General features: G+C 37.5%; 1 protein-coding gene across 1 annotated transcript in view; it reads left to right on the forward strand.

Moving 5' to 3' along the window:
- Window positions 1-26,218, forward strand: part of SRGAP3 (SLIT-ROBO Rho GTPase activating protein 3) — a 208,621-nt gene that overhangs the window by 154,634 nt on the left and 27,769 nt on the right. The window contains exons 11-17 of the mRNA XM_088134308.1: window positions 9,386-9,413; window positions 12,419-12,521; window positions 17,996-18,056; window positions 18,941-19,018; window positions 22,162-22,296; window positions 25,334-25,439; window positions 25,685-25,912. Of these exons, the coding sequence (XP_087990434.1) occupies window positions 9,386-9,413; window positions 12,419-12,521; window positions 17,996-18,056; window positions 18,941-19,018; window positions 22,162-22,296; window positions 25,334-25,439; window positions 25,685-25,912 (739 nt within the window). The remainder of the gene's footprint in view (window positions 1-9,385; window positions 9,414-12,418; window positions 12,522-17,995; window positions 18,057-18,940; window positions 19,019-22,161; window positions 22,297-25,333; window positions 25,440-25,684; window positions 25,913-26,218) is intronic.

The following is a 26,218-nucleotide window of genomic DNA, read 5'->3' on the forward strand; positions in this document are numbered from 1 at the left end:
AATTGCAGTTGACACAAAATGCTAACATCTTAGAAGACAGAAATACATTCAGAATGTTGCCGATACATTAAAAAATAGAGAAAGAAGAATACAGAATGAAATTTAACAGAGATACATAACAATTCTTCATCTAGGACAAGGGCTTAAATATAAAGGAAGATGCTTTGCTTGGCAATAATGTGCCTGAAAAGGAACTTAAAGTTATAGTGAGTCACTGGCTGAATTCAAATTAGCAATGTAATGTAGTTGCAGTATTAGTTTAGAACTAATTTAAAACAATTGCTTCAATATCAAGGGGCATGACAATTTCACTCTATTCATTGGTTGGGCAGTACGTGTCTGGTTCTGGTCATCATGCTTTAAGAAGGATTCATATAAATTAGTTCATAGAGATGCAACCAAAATAACAGGCATCCAGAAATTGAGTCCTACAGGAGTAACTTGGAGAAGATATAATAGCACTCTCTAAATACTGGAAGTAGCATCATATCTCCACCATATAATCCCAGAATGTAGGACACAGGAATAGTTAGGTACCTGATGACTTCAGCTCCTGATGACATAATAGACAAAAGGTCACCATCTTGACCCATCCCACTAATAACTTGTAACTTTTCCAAGGACGTTCCAGTAATTTATTTGATCCCATTCATCCACATTATCTGTTGTCTTCCCCTTTTTCTGTTGTTTTCAATATTGCCAAGCATAATGATTTTTCTTAGTCCATCATTTCTCTTGCATTACATTCCCTAAATATGTGCATTTCTAATTGCTGATCTATAATTCTAAGCAACCTATCTTCTTTCACAGCCATATATTACCACGGGAAGCACCCTTGCTTTAACTATTACAATATTTTGTTGTTGTTGAAATGGCCTTACCCATCATGATTCAAGTTCATCATTGTCTTTCTCCATAAAATTAATTTCCTCTTTACTTCTCAAGCACGTGGTCTATATCTGTTTTTGAGCCACAAAATACAAGACTGCTGTTTTCTTTATCATCAACTTTGAATACACTGAGTGTGCTGGCTGATGTTACCTTTGGTCCGATTACAATCAGGCAGGTTCTAGATAGGAAGAAACTTCTAATGGTAAAAGCAATTTGCCAGAGGGACTACTTTCCTACAAAGTGGTGAAGCATCAGTTCTATTGAAGCAAAGGTAGACAGCCATCTTCTGGATTCCTGAACTCACAGGAGGTTGCACTCTGTTGCCTGAGTAGCCTCTTGAGACTCTGTTTTTAAACTTCAAAAAATGAGTATTAATTCTTGTACTAAGTTAATCCAGCCTCCTACTAAAGATATGGAATCTACTTATAATCAGTTTTAGTTTTTAAGTTGTCCTTAGGTTATCTCTTTGCTAGAGCACCTAGCCTCTCCCAATCGTGTCTTCTTCAATATGAGGTAATTACTCATTTCTTCAAGCACACAGATACTTCTAACATTAGCTGAAGGTCTCTTCAAAATATTTCTGAGAAAATGGTTGTTTTCAGGACAGGACAAGATTTATGTCTTGTACTAAATAAAAATTGGAGCTTATACTAAAATGGAATCCATGAGATTTTTTTTATCACTTATACTTGAAAACTAGGGACTATTTCTCATTTTAGAAATGCCCAATATGCTAAAGCTTCTTGTGATTTATGGCCATATTTTGCTGTTAGAAAAAATGTATTTCCCAAATTTAGAATTGCTGCCTTTGTTCTAGTTTTAAACGTGCAGTTGTTCTAACATAGGTATACAATTCTAATTAAATTTTGCTAGTTTTAATCTAGCAGATATTTGCCTCTCAATATTCATATAATTCTAAGTCTCAGCACATAATGAGAGCTTGATTGCTGTTACTTGGAATTTTTTCCTTAAGCTGAACTTCATCTCAAAGAATCAGATATGAGCAATGATGGGAACTTGTTAATGCTTTTGTTCTGTCTTTGAAATTTCATACTTTGCCACTGAAGTTGGTTAATCTTCCAGAAAGGTACCGCCTTAAGAGAGCAAGGGTTGCCTCTTGAATATCTAGCTTTATGTGATTAAGCCTGTGCTTCATAGCAGCAGTGGTGTGGCACTCATTAATCAGTCATGGCACGTTGCCTGGCAATTCAAGAGAGTCTGTCTCTAAATTCAGGCCTTTAACAAATGAGAGGCAGGACTACCAGTTAGTTGAATCTTTACCTATCTGAGTTTTCCCCATAGTTCAGACAAGACTCTGATGACCTGCTAGGAGTACAGTGCTAGTTAATACGTGATCCAACAGTTCTCAAGAGCATGATTGTCAATTAAAACTCCAGGCACTTGTCTTTTCACATCATTGTGAATCAAGATCTGCATCTGTAGTCCAATATTTAACTGACTGTGGACTGCTAATTAAGATCTTGAATTAGTTTCTCTTGACTTTCTTTCCTCATCATGAACAGTTTCACGTGTTTCCAAATGCACATATTTACATTCCTTGGAGTTCCTTATTCCTTTACTATAAAACATCCAGGTTTCTGCCCATTTCTCTTTAGGCTTACTGTAAAATTTGATTTTTAGTTCCAGCCTTTAGCATTCATTCTGTATGGCCATGAAAGCTTGCTACTTTTTTTTTTTTAATTATCCTGCCTTATTTATAATATTTTTATAAATAACTCAAGGTGGCAAACATAGCTAATACTTGTTCTTCCTCCTATTTTCCCCCCAACAACAACCCTGTGAGGTGAGTTGGGCTGAGAGAGAGGGACTGGCCTGAAGTTACCAGCTGGCTTTCCTGCCTAAGGTGGGACCAGAACTCACCGTCTCCTGCTTTCTAGCATGGTGCCTGTTTCCATACCCCCTGCTGATTTTACTTATTATATTACATGGATATTTTGAGTTTAACAGTCTAAGTAATTAATAAATAAATGTCTAAATTAAGTATTTCTACTACAGTAACAACTCTTCTTTGTAGTTGTTTAAGATAATTTTTTTAAGATTTCTGTCTACCCTCTGAATTCATGTTAATCTGCTTCATTTTCTGATTATCATTTAATAAGGCTGTGGAAAGCTTTGATTGGATAATTTGATTGGATGGGGTTTTCAGCTGAAAGACCCTATCAAAACAAATCTGAAAAGCAATGTGACCCCTGCTTCTAAAAGCAGTGATAGCTTTGCTTTATGACATCTTGCAGCCTTGACCCAGCATTTCCAACAGTCAGTACAGTAGAAGCTTTTGCAATGTGTTGCACAAATGCAGAACTCATTCCATCTATTGGAAATGCCAGGTTGAGGTTATAAAGTGACAAAGCACCTTGTTAAGGCAAGTCATACTGCCATTTTGCCTTGACAAGGAGAATTGTGTTGCCTCTGCAGGGCAAAATTTCTCATTAAAGCAAATCCAAGTCATTTCACCTGGGCTGTCACTTAATCAAAAATGTCTTTGTTCTTCCGGTGTAAGTGTAAATTTTATATACTGTAAGCTTATAAATAAAAGAGGCAGCATTCAGAAAATAACACAGCCAGAGTCAGTGTTGTGTAATATTTAGTACGTCAGCTCTTTTCAAGATAAGCAAGGTCAAGTAACAGAATCTTGAAATGTGGAGTTCTTGGTGTTCTCTGAGCTAGAGAGTTCAACCCTGTTCAACCCTGAGCTAGAGAGATTCTCTTCTGTTAGAATCTTGAAAACCGGTCAGAGTCTTATTCCAAACAAAATCAAGTCAGGGTTATTTTGAATTTCGTTCTCACACTTTCCACGTTACCAGGACTCTTTTCTTAATGGTTCATTGCTTCCTTCCTAAGGCCAGACCCACATTCTTTTACATAATGTGGGACTAGGACCATTGCAGTGTAGTGATTAAGGTATAGTGATTAAATGTAGTGTAGTGATGTGTGGGTCTAAATGTAGTGTAATTAAGTGTACTAAGATTTTTTTTTTTAATATTTTTTTATTTTTACAACAAACACAAAACATACATGAACAAACAAAAACATAAAAAGGCATAAAAAAAGCATCTTCCATTTTATACCGTGTGTCAACCAGTTACCAACTCGTTGGTGCCCCTTTCATAATCTTAAATTCTCATATCATCTATTCAAAATATACTTGTATACTTATCAATTAACAATTATTAATCATTCATAGCTAATCTATAGAATCATTTATTACAAGAAGTTTTAACTTTCAATAGGATTAGTAATACATTTTCATCTATCGATTATATGTGTATATATATAATAATTAATATCAAATTTCTATTATAAAATTTCCTAATCCATTACATTACTATATTTTCTCAGTGTCATATAAAATTACTTATCTTCTTACTCTAATTTCAAATCTCAATTTAACTCATCTCTGCACATTCCATAATTTTCAATAACTTCCTCCTGCATAAGTACTTTTTAATTTTTCCAATTCTTAAAAGTTACAGTTCTAACCAGTATCAGTTACAGTATCAGTTACAGTTCTAACCGGGTTACAGTTCTAACCAGATTCTTCACTACATGTTTCAACAAAAATGTCTCTAGTTTAAAATCTATATGTTACTATATTCAACCATGTATAAATTTTAGTCTAATCTCTTAAAACATTTACAATCAAATACAATTTTTAACTATATATCTCAGATTTATACTTTATTCCAGCGCTTGCATAATTTTGAGTTCACCCTTTTCATTCAATATCCCAAAATATCTAGCTGTTTATTCCTTTTTCTATATTATTGGATAAGAGAAAGCAATAATAAATGTCCTTTCAAACATTCTGCTTTTTGAAGCTTCTGTCAGTTCCATCATTGTTGTATTCCCCTCGTTTTTTCTTTGAACATCTGAAGTAGTTTCTTTCAATATTGTTTTACTTCTTCTTTTTGTGCATTCTCTTAGTACGATTTTCCATTATAATCTTGTATAATCTTTTTCTCACCCTCAGTGCCAAGAACAAGTCTGTCCCTCTTCATTTATCAGTTGATTAACCCTTTTAATTCTCAGTTTATAAGCCTCACAATAATTCTGTTTAATGTTTCTGATTTCTTGTACTATTTCTTCCTTTTCCATTGATCCCGTTTTATGTTTAATTAAGTCCATTTTAGCTTTAATATCTTTTTTTTCTTTTTTTTTTTTTGCGGGAATTTCTGCAGCTCTTCTTCCAGTTTTTTATAGTCATCCTCAATAGTTTAAAGATCTTTTTCTGCATTGTGTTTCTTGTATAGTTTATTATCTTGATAAACCTTCATTGAGTCAAAGGATTCTTTATCTTTGTTCTTGCCAAAAATAAGAAAAAAAAAAAGCAAGAGGAGAAAAAAAAAAAAGAAGAGGAGGGAAAAGACTAAGTCTCTTTAAAAAAAATCCAACTGAGGGGGGAATGGAGAGCAAAGCAGAGCTTCTAGCAGAAAGAAGAGCTACTGCCACTAATCAGGGCTCTTGTGACTAGCTCAAACTTTCCATCTTGATATTTTCAAAATCGCTTTCAACTCCACTTTCTTGTTTATAGTTACGGATGGCACTTGTATAAACATGCACATCCCACTATCTTTTTAGAAAGCACAGGGTCTTTGAGCATGCGTCACAATAGAAGAAAAAAAGCACTATGTCGAGCCTCTAGATGGCAGTGCAACTTTCTTTCATTTACTTTCTCTTAACTCCACTTTCCCCATTTCAAAATCAAAAAGTATAAATTTCTTATAACAATAAAGAAATCTTAGTCAAAAAAAAGGCTTAAGATAAAGAGTTATTGAGTATTAAAAAGAAAAAGCCAATCCAGTTAAAAATATATTTTTTTAAGAGAAAAACATCTTGCCAATTCCACTAAAAAGGGAAAGTTGAAAAGAAAAAAATTTCCCCCCCTTTTTTTATAAGGCTCAATCTCGCCGCTTAATCCACTTTTCTTCACTTTTAAAAATCTCTTTAAGTTACTTAAGGTGTTCTCTAAGAATAGTTGAATAGTAAAAGTCCATCTCACCCAGTTGACACCCCTCTCTTCCTTCTTCCTTTGGAGCTGTCCCGGCTTTCGCAGCCATTTTGGCTGCCTCTCCTCCGCCGGCTTCAAGAGCTTCTCCCGGGATCAATCTGGGACTTGCGGCGTCCCTGAGATCCGCGGGACGCGCCCTTTGCGATCGCCATCTCTACGGGACGGCTTAGGTCCATCGGGACCATCCGGGGGAGGAGATATCGGCTGCAATCCTGGGAGCCCAGGATCGCCCGCCGTATCGCCGCGACGCCAGCTCCGCCCTCAAGTGTACTAAGATTAAGTATAGTGATTAAGACTTGGATAGAAGTAGCACCCTGTGAAATGTGTATAGTGCCTCTAGCACCCATATGTAGTCCCTAACAAATTAAGGTCATATTGTGATATTTCAGTCAAAATGGTTGAAACTTAATGGCACACTTTTCCCCCAAAAATTAAGGGTGGGAAAAAGAGCAAGAGCCCGCTTGGAGACAAACAGCCTCCCTTTTTAATCCATGTAGCCCACTCCCAAAACCTGAAAATCGCTTAAAATTGTGTCAATAAAATTTGACAAGTTGGCTGTATTTTCAGACTGCTTGTTGGAATTTTAAAGGTCAGAATGGGAGCAGGAGGCTTGGGATGATGAACAATTCCCATCCCCACACATAAGTTTCTCCAAAATAACAAAACAGAGCAAACAAAATCCCACCAAACAAGTATTACCATTGTTCCACTGGAAGGCTGGAATCTGGAGGCTAGTTGGAAAGCAAGTCGTGGCTCCCAGCCCAGTGAAAGTTGCCCATACCTGCAGTAGGACTTAGAAGAGAAGCTTCAAATTGCCATGAAGGTCATTGGGTGATTCTGAACCAATTCACTTTCTTTCACTGTAGCCTATCTCAGTGGTGTGAGGATAGTATTAGCATACTGTGTATGCCACGCTGAGCTTCTGGAAAAAAGGCAGGGATATGAATGCAATAAACACATTTCAGACAGTTGTGATCTGAAAAGTTTATTTTGAATAATGCTTTTGTTGGGAATCAATAGAATAAATGGTTGATTTCTTCAAAGGGAGCACAGCAGAGACTTCTGTTGAGAGAAAACCCATAGCTTAGCAGAAAAGTATATGTGATTCAAATACAAGTAGTCCTTGCTTAACAACCATTCATTCAGCGACCATTTGAAGTTGCAGCAGGACTGAATGAATGGTACTTATGCCCAGTCCCCAAAGTTATGGTTGTTGCAGCTACCCTGCGGTCACATGTTCAAAATCCAGGTGCTTGGTGGCCCACCCACACTTAGACTAAAGGGGTGCTTCAACTCCCCCTACCAGCCTATCTCCCCCACATTTCTGCCCTTTTGGCTGCCCTGCACAGTGGCACTCCTTAGCGGCGGCAGCACTGGAGCTGAAGTAGAGGCCCAGGGCCTGCCGCCGAGGAGTGCCACCTCAAGCTCTGCACTATGGCCATCCACCCCAGTGCCACAGCGCAAATCCCCCACCACCCTACGCTATGCAGGCCCTGCCATGCCCAGCTGACCCTCACCTTCTTCTTCCTCCTCCTGATGAGGCACGCCTGGCCTGGCCCTTTGTGAGGCAGCCGCTGGCCGCGCCATGCCTCCTTCCTGAGGCTGCTTGCACCATTCTCCAAATAGTGATGCCATTCTTGCGATGTTTTGGAAGACCTCAGAAGCTTTCTGAAACATTGTGAGAAGGCAGCACGCAATTTGGAGAAGCATGCACGCAGCTTTGGGAAGAAGGCCTGGTGCGGCCAGCAGCTGCCTCGCATAATGCCAGGCTAAGCGCACCTTGTCAGCAGCAGGATGAGAAGACAGCAAAGGTCAGCTGGGCATGGCAGGGCCTGCGGAACGCAGGGCAGCAGAGGTGGCTGGGGCTTTGCACTATGGTGCTGGGGTGGCTGGCTGCAGGGTGGGGCTTGAGGTGGCGCTTGGTGGTGGTGCTGGGGCTGAAGTAGAGGCCTGGGGATGGTGGTGACCAGCTTCAACTATTGAAGGCCCTGGGCCTCTACTTTAGCCCCAGCATCACTGCTGAGGAGTGCTGCTGTGCAGGATGGCCAAAAGGGCAGAGATTGGGGGGGGGGGAGATAAGTGTGTGTGGGGGTATTGAAGAGGAAATAGAGGAGGCAGTCCGCTACCTTAATGAAGCTTGGGTCTGGGAGGAACCAAGCCAGGAATGATTTGGATCGGAGTGTGTCCTCACCTAGCAACCAGTGGTATTTAGTTAACAGTGGCAACAGGGACTGCCAGGATCCCCGTCGCTAAGTGATGCAGTCATGTGATATCGCACTTTATGACTGCATCACTTAGTGATGGAAATTCTGGTCCCAATTACCATCATAACTTGAGGACTACTTTTAAAGAGTCCAGATTCAGTCTCTGGCATCTACAGTTAATCTTTCTAGAATTGATGGTGCCATTAGAGGATACTGTACTAAACTAAATAGGCTTGTATTCTGAGGGAAACATCCTGATTTGTTCTTAGGAAAATGTTATTTAGTGGCCAAATTACATATTATAGTAAATATGCAGTATTATGCAGGTTTGTCTTCCAATTTATTTCTGCTGGAGGCATTGGGGAGGCAATTACAGTACACAGGGAGGGGAGGTCCCTGGTCCCCAGTCCCAGCTTTCTGAAAAATGACTCTTTTGCACAGTTAGAAGCAACAGAAAAATGTTTCCACTAGCAACACTTTTCTTTAGTTTGTAGCCATGGAGGGCTCTGTGACATTTAAAGAGTAAATGTCTCACGCCCATGCATTGCAATTCCTCACAAAATTCTCCCGTTTCTTAGACCTTATTTTTTAAAAATAAAGAGAAGGCAGAACAGTTTGCCATATAGTTAGCATAGCGTGAAAGTTGACCCTTGAAAGAAATCTTGAAACAGTAACACACAATGCCTCAACAACTGTTGGAACGAGATGTACAAGGCTCTTAAGTTTCAAACTCTTTGGAGTATACGTGGATGATAATGATGATAACACTTCCTTCTGAAGGAGATCAGAATAGTATATACAAAGAATTAAAAAAAAGAATTGAATAAAACCATTAACAATTAAACTACCTATCTTAAAACAAAGCAGTGAAAATACAAGAATTAAAACACCTTTGATTTTTAAAAGGCCTTCAAATGTCTGATCTGGGCATGGTTTCTATCCTGCAAATGGCTTATTGAAAGATGTCTTTTCAGTTGCCTTTAAGACAAGACCCTATGGGCTGCAGCAGTTTTTTTCAAACTTGGCAACTTTAAGATGTGTGGACTTCAACTTCCAGAATTCCCTATGCTGGCTGGTGAATTCTGGGAGTTGAAGTCCACACATCTTTAAGTTGCCAAATTTGAAAAACAGGGGCTACAGCAATATATCAATCTCAGTTTTATTTCTTTCCCCCCAAAACAGAGTACTTCTGCCACATATACATGTAAATAAATAGTAAGGTTGAAATTAACATACAGTTTCTTCCCTCTCACCCCCCCAGGTGAAAGAGCTGAATGTGGAACAACTAGGTAAGTGGAACTCTTTGTTTTTGTAGTTTATTCTGGGGATTGGTTGGTACTGTTTCTATAAGATGGACTTTTAAAATCCATCTGCTTCAAATTTATAAAAATCTTCCAAACATGAGCTGTGAACAGAAAAAAAGATAAAAATGAATGGCAGCTCTCTCCCTGCATGAGTGGCTTACTTGTGGCTGCATTACAGGACTCAAATAGATTAATTAGAAGGACAACAAAAAGCCCCTTGTATTTGCTGCAGTGGCAATTTCTAGCTGACTTGCTTTGAAATCATGAGTAAGGCTCTGTCAGCAGAATGGACTGCAGGGTCTTCTTGGATATATCAGTTTGTTCAGCTACTTGTAATAGTGACCATCTCCCTTAGCCAAACTGTGAGTCTTTGCTGGTTAGGATGTGCTTAGGGATAGATGACTAAATTTAAATCCTCAGATATTTGATTAATCTCCAGATCCTGATATATGATGGCTTCTGACTCATTCTTTTGTCTGTAATAAAGAGGGTGAAGAACAGGCATTAGGAATGAGAATAAATATTGAATTCCAATAAGAAGGAAGAGTAAGGGGGGAAGGAATGAATTCAGAAAAAAATAAGTAACATTTAGGAAATTGACAAAACTGAGCTGCTCTCAGAAATTGGGAAGAGAGCAATACATGATTCAGTTAAGTAGTGAAAGGTAATTTAGAAGCACTTGGCAGTAGTGATAAAAAAGCAGTTAAGGAAGAACTGAATGGGTTTTGTAGAAGTGTACGCTACCCACAGCTGATTTATGCACTGATGGCTCTGTGTTAGTAATAGCTACTCCTAAATTGGGGATTTATTAGCTCACATTCTCATGTAGATTCACCAATAATGGAGAATCATTAGCTCAAATGATCATTTACATTTTCAGATAAAGGGAAGATTTCCAAGTTTCTTTGATATGCATAATGCGTAGGCATAAGGAAGCAATCATTCATGTACAGAAAAGCAGTTTGGTTAGAATGCCTATCCTGGCATGTGGAGAAGCATGCTAATTCTAAATTTTCTCACTGAAAGATAGAAAAGAGGGAGGGGATAATATTTACCAAATATATAGTGGAAGAAGCTACAAGGAAACTGTCAGGCTTAGCCTGCTTACATAAAGTAGAGACTCTTGGGTTTATAATGAACGCAAGATATTTAATTTCCAGGCTGCAGAAAAAATAAAGATATTAGGCATACAGGAGACCCTCCTGGTCATTCAGTTATTTTGACTGAAATGTAAGTGAATCCAAATTTATTTAGCTCATTTTGCATAAACTGGAGCTTCATTGCCTAGAAAGGCCAAGCAATTCCAGGTAGCCTCTGCTGGTGATTGGTCAAGTTAAATAATTTGGATAAAACAGAAAAACCAGAAATCTCTGTTCCTTTAAATTCTTATGTAGTTGTTTCTCATAAGCACTAGCTTACACCAACAAAATGAAAATGTTGAGCCAAGGAGCCTGCCTACTCCCTAAGCAAAATACAGGGCATCAGAACACACATGAACACAGAGCCAACCAGCTACATGAAGATACGCTACTGAGAAATAGGACAAAGAGCCAAGCCAGCATTCACTCACTATTTTCTTGGGAGCCTTGAGGACTATGTTCTTTAAAGATGTTATAAAGCCAACATGGGGGAGATATGGTAATTTCTGAACCAGAAATTGGATCAGAAGAGAGATTTATCTGGACATCCTGAAATTTAAATGTAGTGTGATTTCTTCCCATAGAAATTGGGTATGTTCTAGGGCTCTTGGGTACTCTTTTATATGAAAAAAATGCTATATGAAAAGAGGGATATGTTAGCTTTAAAGCCTTGCTTAGTTTCTTAGTTTCTTTTTTGTTATGTAAATGAACAACTTTTTAAGGTATGAAATTCACTTCTACTCCAAGGTCTGAGGGTACTAAGATAATGTTCTTTATTGTTGTTGGTCACACTTCCTCTTCTTTTAACATGCATAATGCCTTGAAGGACTGATCAAAGCTGGTCATTCTGGCTCAGTCTGTAGACTCATTCAGATCTCTGCCTGCTTTCTGCCAAGGAAGGAGATACAAGTGAATGGCTTCTAGAACTCCCAAATAAATGCGGCTCTTGCTTTTTAGCTCAGTTTGCAATAATGTAGAAAAAGGAAAAACAATAGGTTGTAAGGTCTGACACCCAATGCAACAAAAGAAACAGAACTAATACTTAAAAAAAAAACAATAAAGCTTCATTGTTTAATGAACTGTTTAATGAACAAAGAAGTTTGGAACTGTTTGTTTGTTTATTTATTTATTTACTGTATTCATCATGTTTATACAGCTGCCCATCTCACACAAAACAACTCTGGGTAGCTATAACGGTAGAATAGAATGGCTTTTAGAGACCAGCTCCCTTCAAATGTAGAATTCTTTTTCTAACCAAATGTATGAGAATTCAAGATTATAGAAGATATTGGTCAGTTCAAATTGTAGAAAAAGAATCATTTTGATTCTACGTGCATGGATTTTTTATATTTGGAGAGGCAGTTGAAAGAAACCTTTTTAGTTTGTCAGAATCCACTAAGTCTGCCCTTTGTAGTGAAGGATAATAGTGGATTGAGATGAGATGGAGTTTGTGCAAAAATTTAAAAAGCTAGGATCATGGTGGTTTAAGGGCTTAGAACCTTTTTAGAGGAGAGAAGATTTGCTTTTACCTCCCGGCTTATTTTAAATATTGTTTTGTCCTGCTTAAAGTGAACTACATTTTAAAAAGAAGTTCCCTAATAGCAATAATAAAGCAATATCCCAACCCTCTTCCTCCAAAGTAGGAAGCTTGTACTGTGTCCTTAAGATTCAGGGGAGACCTTGCTCTAAACTCTTCATGTCATCTGTATTTAAATGACATACATTTGAAGAAGATGTCAAGGTAAAAGTTCATGGAGGCTTCCTTGGGTCTCTATTTGCAGTCTTGGAGCTCTTTCCCTGCCATTGTATTCATACTGATGTTTTATGATTTCTTTTGTTCCATTTTCTCAGGCCCCCCTGTCTTCCCCCTAAACCACAGAAAATGAGGAGACCTAGGCCTCTCTCAGTCTATAATCATAAACTCTTTAACGGCAATATGGAAACATTCATTAAGGTATTGGCTGTTTAACAGTAAGAGTCTGTGAACACTGTGGATGTAATGGTAGCACTTTCCTGTTCTAACCACTGACCTGTTTCCTTTCCTTGGACCTGGCCTTTCCCATGCACTGCACATCACACCATGAAAATGGTTGGTATGCTCTCTCTCTCTCAGTGACAAAGTCTGCTGGTGCCACACTTGAACTAGCAAGGGATACAATTCACTCTTGGAGTTTTGTACTTCTGTTTATGCAAAGGGAAGGGATGAGGTAATAACAGAGATTATTGTGCAACAATATGGGAGGGTAGCATGCTGATTTGCAGTCTATCATCTGTTATTACTACAGGCTGAACTACCATGGTTCTTTGAAGCTTGGGGTTTATATGGACTTCCTGAAATTTAAATGCAGCATGGTTTCCTTTCTTAGAAAAAGATTTCCTGTGAATCAAAGTTAAAATAAAAAGTGATGTATTTATTAATTACTGGATTTTATTCCTTATTTACCAAATTTGCATATCTGCTCTATATGTAGGTTCTCTAGACAACTCCTAAACCAAATATAAAATTTAAGCTACAAACAGTAACCGATTAAGAAATAACAACATAATTAAAACTTGCCTATAAAGCAAGAGGATTTGATCATAAAATATAAACTGTTTTCAAGATCTACACCAACAAGTAAGTCTTCATCTGGTGCTGGGAAAGTGGTGCCACAAGAACCTTTGTTGAAAAGGCCATCTAATTTTACTGCTTTACCTCATTTAGCAAGTTTAGAAAAATATAATAAGATTTGGATAGGTACAAGCTAAGGAAATCAGTGTGTAGATTTATTTATTTATTTATTTATTTATTTATTTATTTATTTATTGACATTATTTGCATACTGTTGACTCCACATGCTGTTTCAGGCTTGGAAAAATAAACTAATTTCAAAATCGATCTAAAAATAGACTGAGAATCAATGTAGTATACAACAAATGTAACGTAGTCAAAATCCCCATTCCCATTTAATAATCCTATATTTTTCTGTGTGCCAACTGCAATTTCTAAAAGTAACCTTATATACTGTGCATTCCAGTAATCCAAACTGAACCCACTACCCATTCTGGAGCATGGTTTAATGGTGATTGCATAGTTGCCTTTCAGATAAGATTGTTACTGGTGTATAAAGCTGATAAAAGATGCTTGGGACACAAGAGTCAGTTCAGCTTCTACTGATAGCATTGGACCAGTAAGCGCTCTTGAACCTTTTGCCTCTCTCTCTTTTTTTAAAAAACATTTTGTAGCAACCTCCTCCCAAATGGCCAAGGGAGAGAAAATAATTAATAATATAGATAGGAAATAATAAATATTTTTAGTCAGCTGCTTGAGAATGCCAACTGAATGATAGGTAAAGTATTTCATTTTTAATTTTCATTAGCCAAATATAGTTGTGCTTCATGCAACAAGTATATTTTTCCTTTTATATACCAAGCCCTAAAGGCTTTATATGCACAAAAGCTGCTGGATTGCCCGGAAAGGCCTATAGTTTAATAGACACTAAAGAAATGGAAGTTTTAATTGGATTGAGGGACTGGGATCATCTTGCTGTTCAACTTTATCCAGCATTTCATCCATGCACTCCAGGCACACGTATAAAATATAGAAGGATTTGAATTCCTTAAAGCAGTGTAAATCCTTGCAAGGAGAAACAATTTTAAGCTTACCTACTACTACTACTACTACTACTACTACTACTATTATTATTATTATTATTATTATTATTATTATTATTATTATTATTATTATTAATCTAGTTCAAGAGCAGATTGCTTTGTGAATGGCCCCAATGGTTTTGAGTAAATGTTCTAGGATTTTTTAAAGATTTAACCTGGCTTGACTAATATGCAATGTAAATTTCTGAAAAGCTAATTTCTGTTCTTTGAACTTGCCACTGCAAGGTCTAATCAATATCCTGGAAAGAATTTGAAGTAGGCAAAGTGACTTAGATTCACTTTGACAAAGAGATTCACATTGTGGAAGCAAAGTGATTCTCTTCATTGAAGTGAAGAGGTGATGAGGTTTGCCTCAAGGTAATTCAGATTGCCCTGAACCACTTCAAGGCAGTGCTATGAGAGAAAGGTCCTCTAAAGCCTTCTCCCCCAGTCCTGCTGTTGGAGTACTTCAGGGCACGCTGTGGGAAGCCCCAGTTTCCTGCTCAGCTGAGAAGCACTTCAAGTGGAAGAAAGGAGAAAGACTGAGAGGATGGAATGGAATAAGGCTCCTCTCAGGAAGAGCTTTGCACAAGAAGGCTTAGAGGCTCTGAGAAAGTAGACCAACGTGAAGCAACATGGGTTCTTGCCTTTGCTTGTCAGAGCAAAACATCTCTTCCACGATGTGCACAGCCTTAGGAGGAAGGTACATAATGCAATTCTGCTAAACAGCTGTGACTTTTTAAATCTGGAAGACTGCAAGGGGGCTCTATATAAGCTTCTTCGAAATCTTTTCTGTAAAAGTGAAATAAAGTAAAATACAGTATAATAGCCTTCTTCATTATCATATAGGTAGACCAGCTGTGAATCACCATGTGGATTTCAATATTTAAGTCCATATAATGGGCAAGTTGTATTTTAAAATTCAAAATAAGAAATGGAATTCAAGTGCCTGATCCAAAGTTTCCAGTTTATTATGTTGCTGATTCAGCAAATTGCAACTGACAGCCGTGACATGGCCTCTATATAGTCACTTAGGCCTCCTCTTGACTTCATAAGCTAGAGTTTCCAGATTGCCAGATTTGTACTCATCAACAGGACCATAATGTACAAGCTATTTGGATGTGGATCCTAGAGCCCCTCCAATATTGTAGTTATAGTTACCATTGAATTGTATTTTTATTATCAAGATAATATTAACACATGTAATGTAATAATTTAATGCCAACTACTTTGTCATAACTATCCCCTTTTTGTTAAAAAAAAAAAAAAATCATTCACTGTCACTTCACTCAAAGGCCAAATTGATTTCCAAAAATTGCACCCATTTGCCATAGGGCACAATCCTATTTTTATTTTCCTGTTTTAACTAGTTACACTTTTTCCTTGAATCCCCTGATTTCAATTCTATGCCTTTTGGCCCACTGAAAACATTGTTATACCACTAATATAAAACCTCCTTCCAATAAAGAGTTTTCTCAGGAAAATTATTACTGGCGAATTTTGAAACAGAATGTTCATTTTTATAATAATCATTGCTAAGCTCTGTTCTATTTCATTACATTTTGTTATAGTCACATAACACAGTGTTCACATTGGGTCTTCAAAAGCAAATAAATAAAATCGATAAAATTAAAACTTTTTTTTTTTAAAGATAAGAATTGTGACAACTGAACAACTGTATTCAGCACTGAGTAATCATTAGCCTCCCAAGAGGCTTAAGGACAAAACTTAACATATAAATATAAATAAATATATATAAATACACACACACACACACACACACACTGTACACACACACACACATATTTTGTCCTTGTCTTTAATATATATATTTGTCCTTGTCTTTAAATATATATATAGAACATTTCTATCTGCTTACAAAATACATAACAGTCATTAGTGCCCTACAGGAGTTCAGGTAGTAGGGAGGCAATAAGGGTAGGCCTATCACAACAATAACAGTAATATAGAAAGACATGAGTTAAAGATTGTACTTGAATTAAATCTGCAAAGGCAAATGCAGTCTTGCACTGGTATTTTCTGAATATGTTCTTGTGTCACTGTTGTGGGCAATATATCAAAACATGCCAGTGGGAATGCTTTTAATTTCTAAGACTCCAGAGATTAGAGGTGAGAGGGAACCTGATGGGAGCCCAGATTCTCAAAACACAATAATTGACCCTATGGGTCTGCATCCAGAATCCATTGCTTTATTGTCTCCTTAGCTTTGCTAAAACCCAGCAATGCTAAACAATTTGGGAAGAAGCCCAATCTTATCCATTTAACCTATAACCAGAAGCCGCTAGGTTGAACAGAAAGAATCAAGCAAAGTGAAGGAGGCTAGTTTCCTGGTCAAAAAACCAGATGATTAAATGCCACAACTCAGGCTTGCCATGGGGGCCTGGCCTGGTCTGCTTCCAACAGAAGTGCCACGCTGGGAACACATCTTGGAGCTGCAAAGAGCACTCGGAGAGATTTGGACAACCTCTAGCTTTTATTACAAAAAATTGGAATAATCTCAGGCCTGCAGCCCATACAGTAAAAAGGTAACACTACAACATTACACATTGTTAACATTGAAATCAACATTAAATCAATGTTAAAACTGAAAGTAACACACTAAGCCAGTGTTGTCCAAACGTGGCCACTTTAAGATGAGTGGACTTCAACTCCCAGAATTCCCCAGCCAGCATGGCTGGCTGGGGAATTCTGGGAGTTGAAGTCCACTCATCTTAAAGTGGCCACGTTTGGACAACACTGCACTAAGCACATGAAAGGAAGCCAAGGCAGCGCCGCACAAGGAACAAAGCATTGGGAAAAAAAGTTCCAAAGCAAGAAACCGTGGCCATCAAACTGAGGCATGTCCCTGAACACAAAAGACAAGAATGCCTGTTTTTACCAGGAGGGCTATGTGAATAAAATGATCTGGGCAATGGAACTGCCGGAAGAACTCAATGTGGGGGAAAGGAGCGTGTGGCAAGAAGCGTCTGAGAGTCTGTTGCTGAAGCAGAGTAATGGCATACCAAGCAGTTCTGTGGGTGTTGGACGCAGCCTGAACTACTGTAGTTCCTTCTAAGCTGCCATTGCATTTGAGCTTTCATAGCCTCTGGAAAATATGCTTGCCCTAACTCTTCCTACTCTTGCTTAACCTTTTCTTTTCTCCCCTACTTTGCTGCTTATTTGCTTATCAGAGGAAGAAGGAATGCCCGAACAAGAAATCAGGTACTGACTGGAGGCCCCCTATCTAGAACAATATGGGTGCATTTAGAATAAGAGGTTGCTTTAGTTCAAGGGATGTGTTTCAAGGGACCCCCTTCTTTGAAAGGGAAAGAAGAATGAGTACAAAAGCCAACCTTCATGAAAGGATAACGTTTCCAAACACGTGCATCCACGTGCGCCAATATGCAAGGTTCAGCATAGCACTTCAAAACTGGCTTTGCGAAAGTTAGAAGATTTAGTGTGTGATGCATAAGTTTTAGTGTAGCTTAGCCAAGGTCTGGCCGGGCTCATAGCTATGGTCCAGATGCATCAATCTGATAATCAAGATTCAGCTTCTCAGGAACACTGCCAAATTGTCTTTCTTACAGTGGACAGTATAAAGGATGTGCAAAGCACTGTTTGAAAGCTTACATATTTTAATTTCTTGCTAACTCAGTGACTAAACTAACAGAGCTCATTTTTCAACCTGGTTGTGCAATTTTGCTTGAGTGTGCTTCATCAAACCACTGGGCTCATCAGATCAATATACTCAAATCAATATATTCATTCTTTAAAAAATGCTATTTCTTTTCCAAGGATTCTGGACAGGCAATTCCACTTGTGGTTGAAAGTTGCATTCGCTATATTAATTTATATGGTAAGTTGAATTGCTTCCCTCCGCACTGGCTTCAATGTTTTCTTTCAAAGTTCTAGCACAAGGACGTGTCTCCGCTGAAATGCAAAATGATATGTCAGTTTATTTGACTAATTATATGGGACCCAACCATTGTTATACTTAATTAACAAATGTTTGCTTTAACAGCAAAACAAAATACTTTCTGAATGATAAATATTTGGATATGGAATTGTACTCATTGACTAAATTATTTCCCTGGACACTTTTGAATGAGATCCAGTGAATATTCCCTCTCCTCCACTGCTGGTGCCTGAAAATTTTTCATCTGTTCTAGTGTGAGCTAGGCATTAGAAGGCTTTAGGCCATATTCAGCTTACCTAAGTTTCTTGTCTGTCACAATAAATCCTCTTCTCCCTCACCTCATGTACTGCGCTGAAGCTGTGATAGAACAGGCAGGGTTATAGTCAACTGTTTCTTTCCATGCAAGAATTAGCAGGGATCATTCTGTGTTCTTGGTTTGGCAAGGCAAGAAAATTCTAAATCAGGTTTGACTGCCTAAGCTTTCCCTACCATCTGGGTTTACCTTATCTGCTTGAACATACCAAAATAAATTGCATATATAGGATTACAGAGAATTCAATTATTTATTTATACAGTAGATACATGAGAAAGAAGAGTATATATATAAAAATGGTAAGAGGTGATATATAATTAGATTTGGATCAATTAACTTATTTGTGAAGTAAAAGTTTTTTTCCCCTACTGTTACTGGTATCCTATAAATAAAAGATATGTTTGGAACACCTAAATGAGAGGATAACTAAACTGATTGAAATTTAAAGTGGGAAGTTGGTTCCAAATGCTTAAATAGGCTTTTGAAAATATACCTTTTTTTTCCACTTCAGGTTTACAACAACAGGGTATTTTTAGAGTTCCTGGATCTCAGGTTGAAGTCAATGATATCAAGAACTCATTTGAGAGAGGTACGTAATTGGTTGGTCATTCTTATAAAGTGACTTGCTGTTGTATTGTCGAAGGCTTTCACGGCCGGCATACGATGGCTGGTGTGGGTCTTCCGGGCTGTGTGGCCGTGGTCTTGAAGTCTTGTTTCCTAACGTTTCGCCAGCACCTGTGACCGGCATCTTCAGAGTGCAGGAGCACAGACAGGAGCACCCCCCCCCCCAGATCTCTATAAATACCCACAGAAGGGTCACTTCACCCTGGGCACAGAGAGAACTGCTCCTGTCTGTGCTCCTGCACTCTGAAGATGCCGGTCACAGGTGCTGGCGAAACGTTAGGAAACAAGACTTCAAGACCACGGCCACACAGCCCGGAAGACCCACACCAGCCATGACTTGGTGTTGTTCTACATTTGCCCCTTAGGATATATACAGATCCTGAGTTTGTCTCTGCCTTCTCCATGTGTGATCCGAGAGATAAGCCACTTCTTTGACCTTCATCCATCCCATTGTTATCATGGTTATCATGGTCCCTTCTCCACCTTTTTCAGAAGTAGTCTCTGATATCAGCAATCTTTTTGATCTGCCTTTCTTCTACCACCCAAAAATCTTTACCAGAATTGTTTGTTGCAGCTATCTGGAAGGTGTTTTCTTGAGTTCAGAAAATCTTAGGGCTCCTGTTTCTTCTCCCTTTATTTTCTTTTAGGGGTGGAATTTTTAAAATCTCCCCTTTTCCTTGGGTTATGTCACACATTTTCTGTATCTCAGTGTGGTTTTAGAACCACCACATTCTTATCTTTGGACATGTTAGGAGCATGGGTGTTCTTCTTATTTGGGCGGTGAATCACCAGGCAGATTTCAATATCTGTTCCCGGTCTATTCTTTCCCACTATTTCAGGTCAATTCATTTCAGGATCTACTACCCTTAAGTCATATATTCATCTCCATTGGTATTTCCCTAGATATACTCTCCCATCCCAGCACCTTGGTGCTCCTCCCTGAATAAGCTCAGTGGATGCAGCTAAAGCAGAGTTTATCTATGAGACCCAACTCTTAAGATTCCTAGGACTGCTTTATCATTAATACCAAATATAACAAGCCTATATTTTACCCTAGAAGATGTGGTAGTATTAAAATTTTATTGACTGGAGGATTCCACATCATCTTTTATGGAATTTCACCATTCATATTTTTGAAGATCATTTTTTACCCCTTCCAAATTGAATTAAATATCAAAGCTATCTCTTTTTACCAGCAATATTAGTTTATGTTAATGCAAACAAATTAATTAAACTAAATTAGAATACAATTAAAACAATTTAATTTTATAGGATAGCTTTTTGATTAAAAGCAATCCACCAAATGAACACAGAAGAAGGAATGGGCAAAAATCTCCTAATCCATAAAGCAGTTCATTTCTTTCCTTCTGATAAATTGACAGGTTTTTAAAGATGAATTTTCAGCTTACACCTTCTTGGGGTATGTTTTCTGTGGTGCCAGGAAACATACAGAATAAGTTGTATTTTTAACATTCCAAAATAGATTTTTTTTCCTCCATAATTGCAAATAGATGCATATTTGACTCGTCACTTTTGAGGCTTTTTAGCTTATGAATATCTGTTTTGCACTGAAGTCTACTTATATTGGGGTGAAGGAACTGTGGCCATCTGGGAATGTTTGAACTCCCAACTTCTTTTTGTCACAGACAGAGTGTTTAAATAATGAGAGCCATAATATAGGAGGACTAAAGATTTCACAAATCTCACATATATAGAAGAAAAAAGATGATTTCATATATTTCAAGTATGTATTAAAATCATTCTCAAATGAAATGACAGTACATGTGTCAGTAATGATATTCTCCATCAGTGTAGATGTAAATACATGTGTTGGACTGAAGACACATGTAACATGTTCTGTTCTACTCTTAGTTTACCCTGAAATTAACTATGGTATTTGGGTCTTGAACTTGAATCAGTCATGACTATTTTATTCTATTGATTTCACTGGGTCTATTTTAAGCATGGCAATTTGGGATGTATTGCAGGATTTTGCAATACTGCTTCATGAAACCAAAGAATTTTATAATTTTTGCACATTCTTTATTAAACACAGAATTACATGCAGAAATCATATTTGGAGAAGTGAATGTCTGTGAACTTTTGTATGCAGATGATGCTATGTTGTTGGCTAAGAACCCAAATAATTTGCAGTGAATATTAGATTTCCTGTATGAGCCTATAAGAGTATGAATCTGAAGATTAACAGAGCAAAACCAAAGTAGAAACATAAGAAAAGTAAATGTGTGCCTTAGTAGAAAGTTTACTAAAGATGGAAACATGTTTGGAGAAATGTTAAGACATGCAAATGCTGGTAGAAAGGTAGGGGTCTGTTGGGGGCAATGAAGTTTATTACAAGTGAAAACGGTTGTAAGGGCATGCTTCTTATCACTTTGTTAAATAGAAGTGAGAGATGGATATGTTGAATGCAGTTAGAATGGAGTACTTATTATGTGCGTAATAAAATGAGAAAACATAAGCTCAAGAATGAATGGGTACTGAATGAATGTGGATTCAATACAAAAGTGAGTGACCAGGATGAAAGAAGTACATTGAAGTGATTTAGTCAAATGACAAGAATGAATGAAGGTTGAATTGCATAGCAAATATATGAAGAAAAGTGAGGAAGACTGAGAAAATCATGGCTGGGTTTAGTTGATGAGTTCTCAAAAGGAAAGGTGAGATGTTTAAAGACCAAAAGACAATGTATGAATTGGTATCTGGATGGAGAAGAAACAAAGATGATTTGCAAGGTTGGAGAAGAGAAGTATAATAAATGGGGCTTGTGTGAATTTTGTTAGATTTCCATTTCTTACTTCTACTTACTCCTTTTCTACGCTTTCTATAATGTTGTTTTTCCTGAAAGGCTATAGAGTGATGGGTTTGTATGTACATATTATTATCCTACATTATAGCATTATAGTTTGGCAAGATTATGATGATAACGCTGATTATGATGACAACAACAACAACAACAGTTATTCTTGGTTGCCATAAGGGAAGCTGATTTCCAAATCTTTGTAGCACCTTTTTGTTACTATGGTGCATTGTATTTTCTGCATAACCTAGAACTGGAATCTGATGTTAGAAATAAATCTTTTATCTCAGGTGAAGATCCCCTTGCTGATGATCAAAATGAGCGTGACATCAATTCTGTGGCTGGGGTCTTAAAGTTGTATTTTCGGGGACTAGAAAACCCACTCTTTCCTAAGGAAAGGTTTCAGGATTTGATATCTACTATAAGTAAGTACAGTGAGTAATTTATAATAAGTCAGCTTCTTGAATTCTGCATATTACTGTCATGTGATAGATAAGGTGCTTGTGCAAAGTAAACCATGGTTTATAGCTTAGTGTTATTACCAATCCAGCTGCTGTGGTTTATTGCATAAAAAGTGGTTTAAAAACCATGGCTAACAGCGATGTGCAGTATGACAAAACACCAATTCCATTACTAATGTCAGCTGAATGACTTGGCAGGATATTGTGTTATGTATATTGAAAGGTATTTGCATATCTGTATTGCCATGTAATTCACTATATATTATATGGCTGAGAAGGCAGGCTCCCTCCCCTCTCTTTTTTTCCTTGTTATAAGCAAGAAGCTGAAAGACACTTTCATTGGGATAGGAATTGTGGGATTTTTATAAATTCCACTCTCATATAAGCAGCATCAGCAATATGAATAAATATTCTTAGGCTATAAAGGGCCAACTTCATTGCATTTTAGTGTTCCATATTGCTTTTAAGTAATATTTGTAGCATCTTGTTTATATTACTGGATACCTTGAGGATTATTTTGTTCATAAATATTATGGAAACAAGCATAAAAATAAAATGAAACTTGACCTTCCTCATATTAACATGATTCTTTCTTTTGTTTAAACTTACATTAATACAGAAAAAAAAAATCTGTTTTTTGACCAGTAAGGCTTCTAGAGAAAAGCATAGATGAACTAATCTATAATCTCGTGTAACTGTCCTCACGCTTGCAATTTATTTTGCATACTCCATTGGTTCTAGTTTGTGGAATTTATCCTTATTAAAGGGCAGCTTTTCTTTTATTTTGCTCACTGTCCTGAATCTTAATCCTATACTATTTTTTGTCTAGTCTTTTTCTAATGCTGACGGTCACACGTGAGGTTTATGAAAGGTTTGCATACTCTTCATAATCCTTGCTTCAGTTATATACTGTATAGTGTATTAATTACTTAGAAGATCACCAAACAAGTGTTGAATTTCTTTTGGTCTGCTAGTTACTTCACTTATTTTGTCAGCAACATTCCTTAGTGACCTAATAACGGATGTTTTTGGTTGAGGGTGGTGGTGTGATGCAGCATTGAAGTAATGGTCTCCTTTCTATATGCTCTGTGGTTAAGATGTCCATCATTGTGTTGGACCAACTGGACATTCTATCAGATGCAGAAGGAATATTAGGTTTGAAAACACACTAATCACAGGGGGCCATACCATAAAATAAACCTGGAGAACATTAGCCTCCTGGCATGATGAAACCGGTAATTTCTGCAGAATTAATAGAGAGACAATAGGAATTTATAAACAGACACATAATTTAAATAGAGATGATGAATCAACTGTCATCCTACTGGCAGTGCTTATTTGTAGACGTTCTGCTTCACCGAGCATAAGCAGTAGATAAGGACATGACAGCTGTTACTGAGTTCAGTTTCAGATATGCTCTGAAGAAGCTAACAGTAAGGCTACTGAAACTTCACCACATATTCAGGGTGAAGTTACAAGGCAGTCCCATAAGTCATTTCACCAAGCAATTGCAGCAGTGAAAACCTACCTGCTGTGATTAAAGGCCTAGATGGTTTTTATTCATTACAATTCCTGTCACACTTTCTGAAATTTTGCAAGTTCCTTACCTAAGGGAGATCCTTATGATTTGTTCATACATATTACAAAGAAAGAAAGAAAAAGCTCCAAAAATTGAGATGGGAAGGAAAACCAAATCATCCCCCATTCCAAATTTGAAGATTCCACTTCCACAAAAAACATTTTGAAATAGTGCAAATGCTTTGATATTTATTTCTATGCTGCATGTCGTTTTTAATAGTTCTGATGATTACTTTAAGCAACATTTTAAAAAGGCATCTTTATTGCTTCTAAAGATTACATATACAGGTAGTCCCCAGTTTAAGAATGAGTTCTGTTCCCAAGGCCTGTCCTTAAGTCGAATTTGTATGTATGCTGGAACAGTATTATTGTATAATACTGTATAAGTAGTATTGTGTAATTAACATACACACAACAAAAAGTTCTATGTACAGCGGGCTACTCTTTCAAGACTGAGCTATTTGGCCCTGCATCCTATCTCACTAAGTCTCATGAACAGAATTTATACACAAATCTTGAAGAAATAGTATACTATTCCCAAAGTAACCATTGTCCACAAACAAATACATACATTCAAAGAAGAGGATAAGTGCATCATTTAAAACATGCTGGCTAGGGAATTCTGGGAGTCGAAGTCCACACATCTTGAAGTTGCAGAGTGTTGAGAAACACTGCTTTAAAACACAACAAAACCCCGAGATCTAAAAGGTAAACAACAATTCTCGAGCCAATTCATTTTGTATCTGGCAGGTGTGTTCCCTTCAGGTTAGGTCCTTTTATGTAATTTTTGTTGGAACATATAAATAAATATTTGCCTTTTCTTTTCTTTTTTTTAAAAAAAGAACCTCTGAAGCCACATTAATCTGCAAATTTTATCCAGTAGTGACAAACAGAAGAAGTACCGCCATCCCCATCCTCTGCCCAGTTTATTTGCTATGAACATTTTTATCTTCTTGAACCAGGTCCCCAAATTAGTCTAAGATGAATGGCTGGACTTAGATCCAAACCTCATATTTTGGTCAGTGTTTGCTCATTTCTAATTTTAATTTTGTCACCTAATAATATAGTGAATATTGTACATAGCATCTCTTCTCAGGTCTGCTGTTGGATTACTGTGTACCTTTATTTGACATTTTATAAATATTTTCTACTTGTCTGAAAAATGGCAGCTTGATGTGCAAAGAGAAGCACCTGTCCCACAGCATAGGAGATAGTTTTGGGAGATTGGCTTTCAGGTTACTTGTCTTGACTGTGTCTGTAAAAAACCCAGTCAACAGAATTTTCTTGAGTTGGTCTGTTGTCATTTTTGTCCTTGTGAACTGCCTCAAGTCCAGCGTACAGTATACAAAAGTTGGGATGTACGTACATATAAATAAATAAATGAGTGGTTGAACCTGAACACATATATCATTTTTATTTACAGAAGTTGAAAACCCTGCAGAAAGAGTGCACCAGATCCAGCAAATCATCATTACCTTGCCACGAGCTGTCGTCATTGTCATGAGATACCTCTTTGCTTTCCTTAACCAGTGAGCATTTTCTTTAGCTGTTTACTTTGAATGGAGCTATAAATAGCCTTCCCTGGTCAATACTCTTTCCCTTTCAGTGTTCTCTTTTTCCTCAAACCTAGCACTGGGCAAAAGGGAGGGGTATCACTTGTCCATCATTACTTGTAATTGTTGCCTTTTGCCCAGCTGGAGGAAATGCATGTAGAGCACTATATGTGTAATAATTGAAGCTTGGTGTCGTAGCTGTGGGTTACTTGTATTTGCAGCTTGTCGCAATACAGTGATGAGAACATGATGGATCCCTACAATCTAGCCATCTGCTTCGGACCAACTTTGATGCATATTCCAGATGGGCAGGATCCAGTGTCCTGCCAGGCTCATGTCAATGAGGTCATCAAAACCATCATAATCAATCATGAGGCCATCTTCCCTACCCTCAGGGAACTGGAAGGACCTGTTTATGAAAAATGCATGACTGGTGGGGAAGAGTACTGGTAAGAAACTTAGGAATGAAATATATGCCTGTAGCATCTTAAGAAGCTTAGGAATTTCTTCTTATTTAAGTACGGGATGCTTATTTCAGGTGTTCTTAATTTAAATAGCGAGATGATGCAGGGTGATTTCTCTGGCCAAACTGGAATGGATTGTTGTATATGTATGAAGTATAAGGAATAATTATTTTTGTTTCTAAATCTCTTGGTTGCCCAGGAAGATTTCAGACAATGTTGTGCTGCTGGAGTGTAGGAGCCCAAAGGAGGTTAGAGCCTAATTCATTTTCAGGTCCTTTGAGAACATAAGTA

Source organism: Python bivittatus, unplaced genomic scaffold (genome assembly GCF_059951505.1).
Source record: "Python bivittatus isolate LINGU-HERP-01145 unplaced genomic scaffold, Pbiv_v1 ctg000080_np1212, whole genome shotgun sequence".
In the NCBI taxonomy this organism is placed as follows: Eukaryota; Metazoa; Chordata; class Lepidosauria; order Squamata; family Pythonidae; genus Python; species Python bivittatus.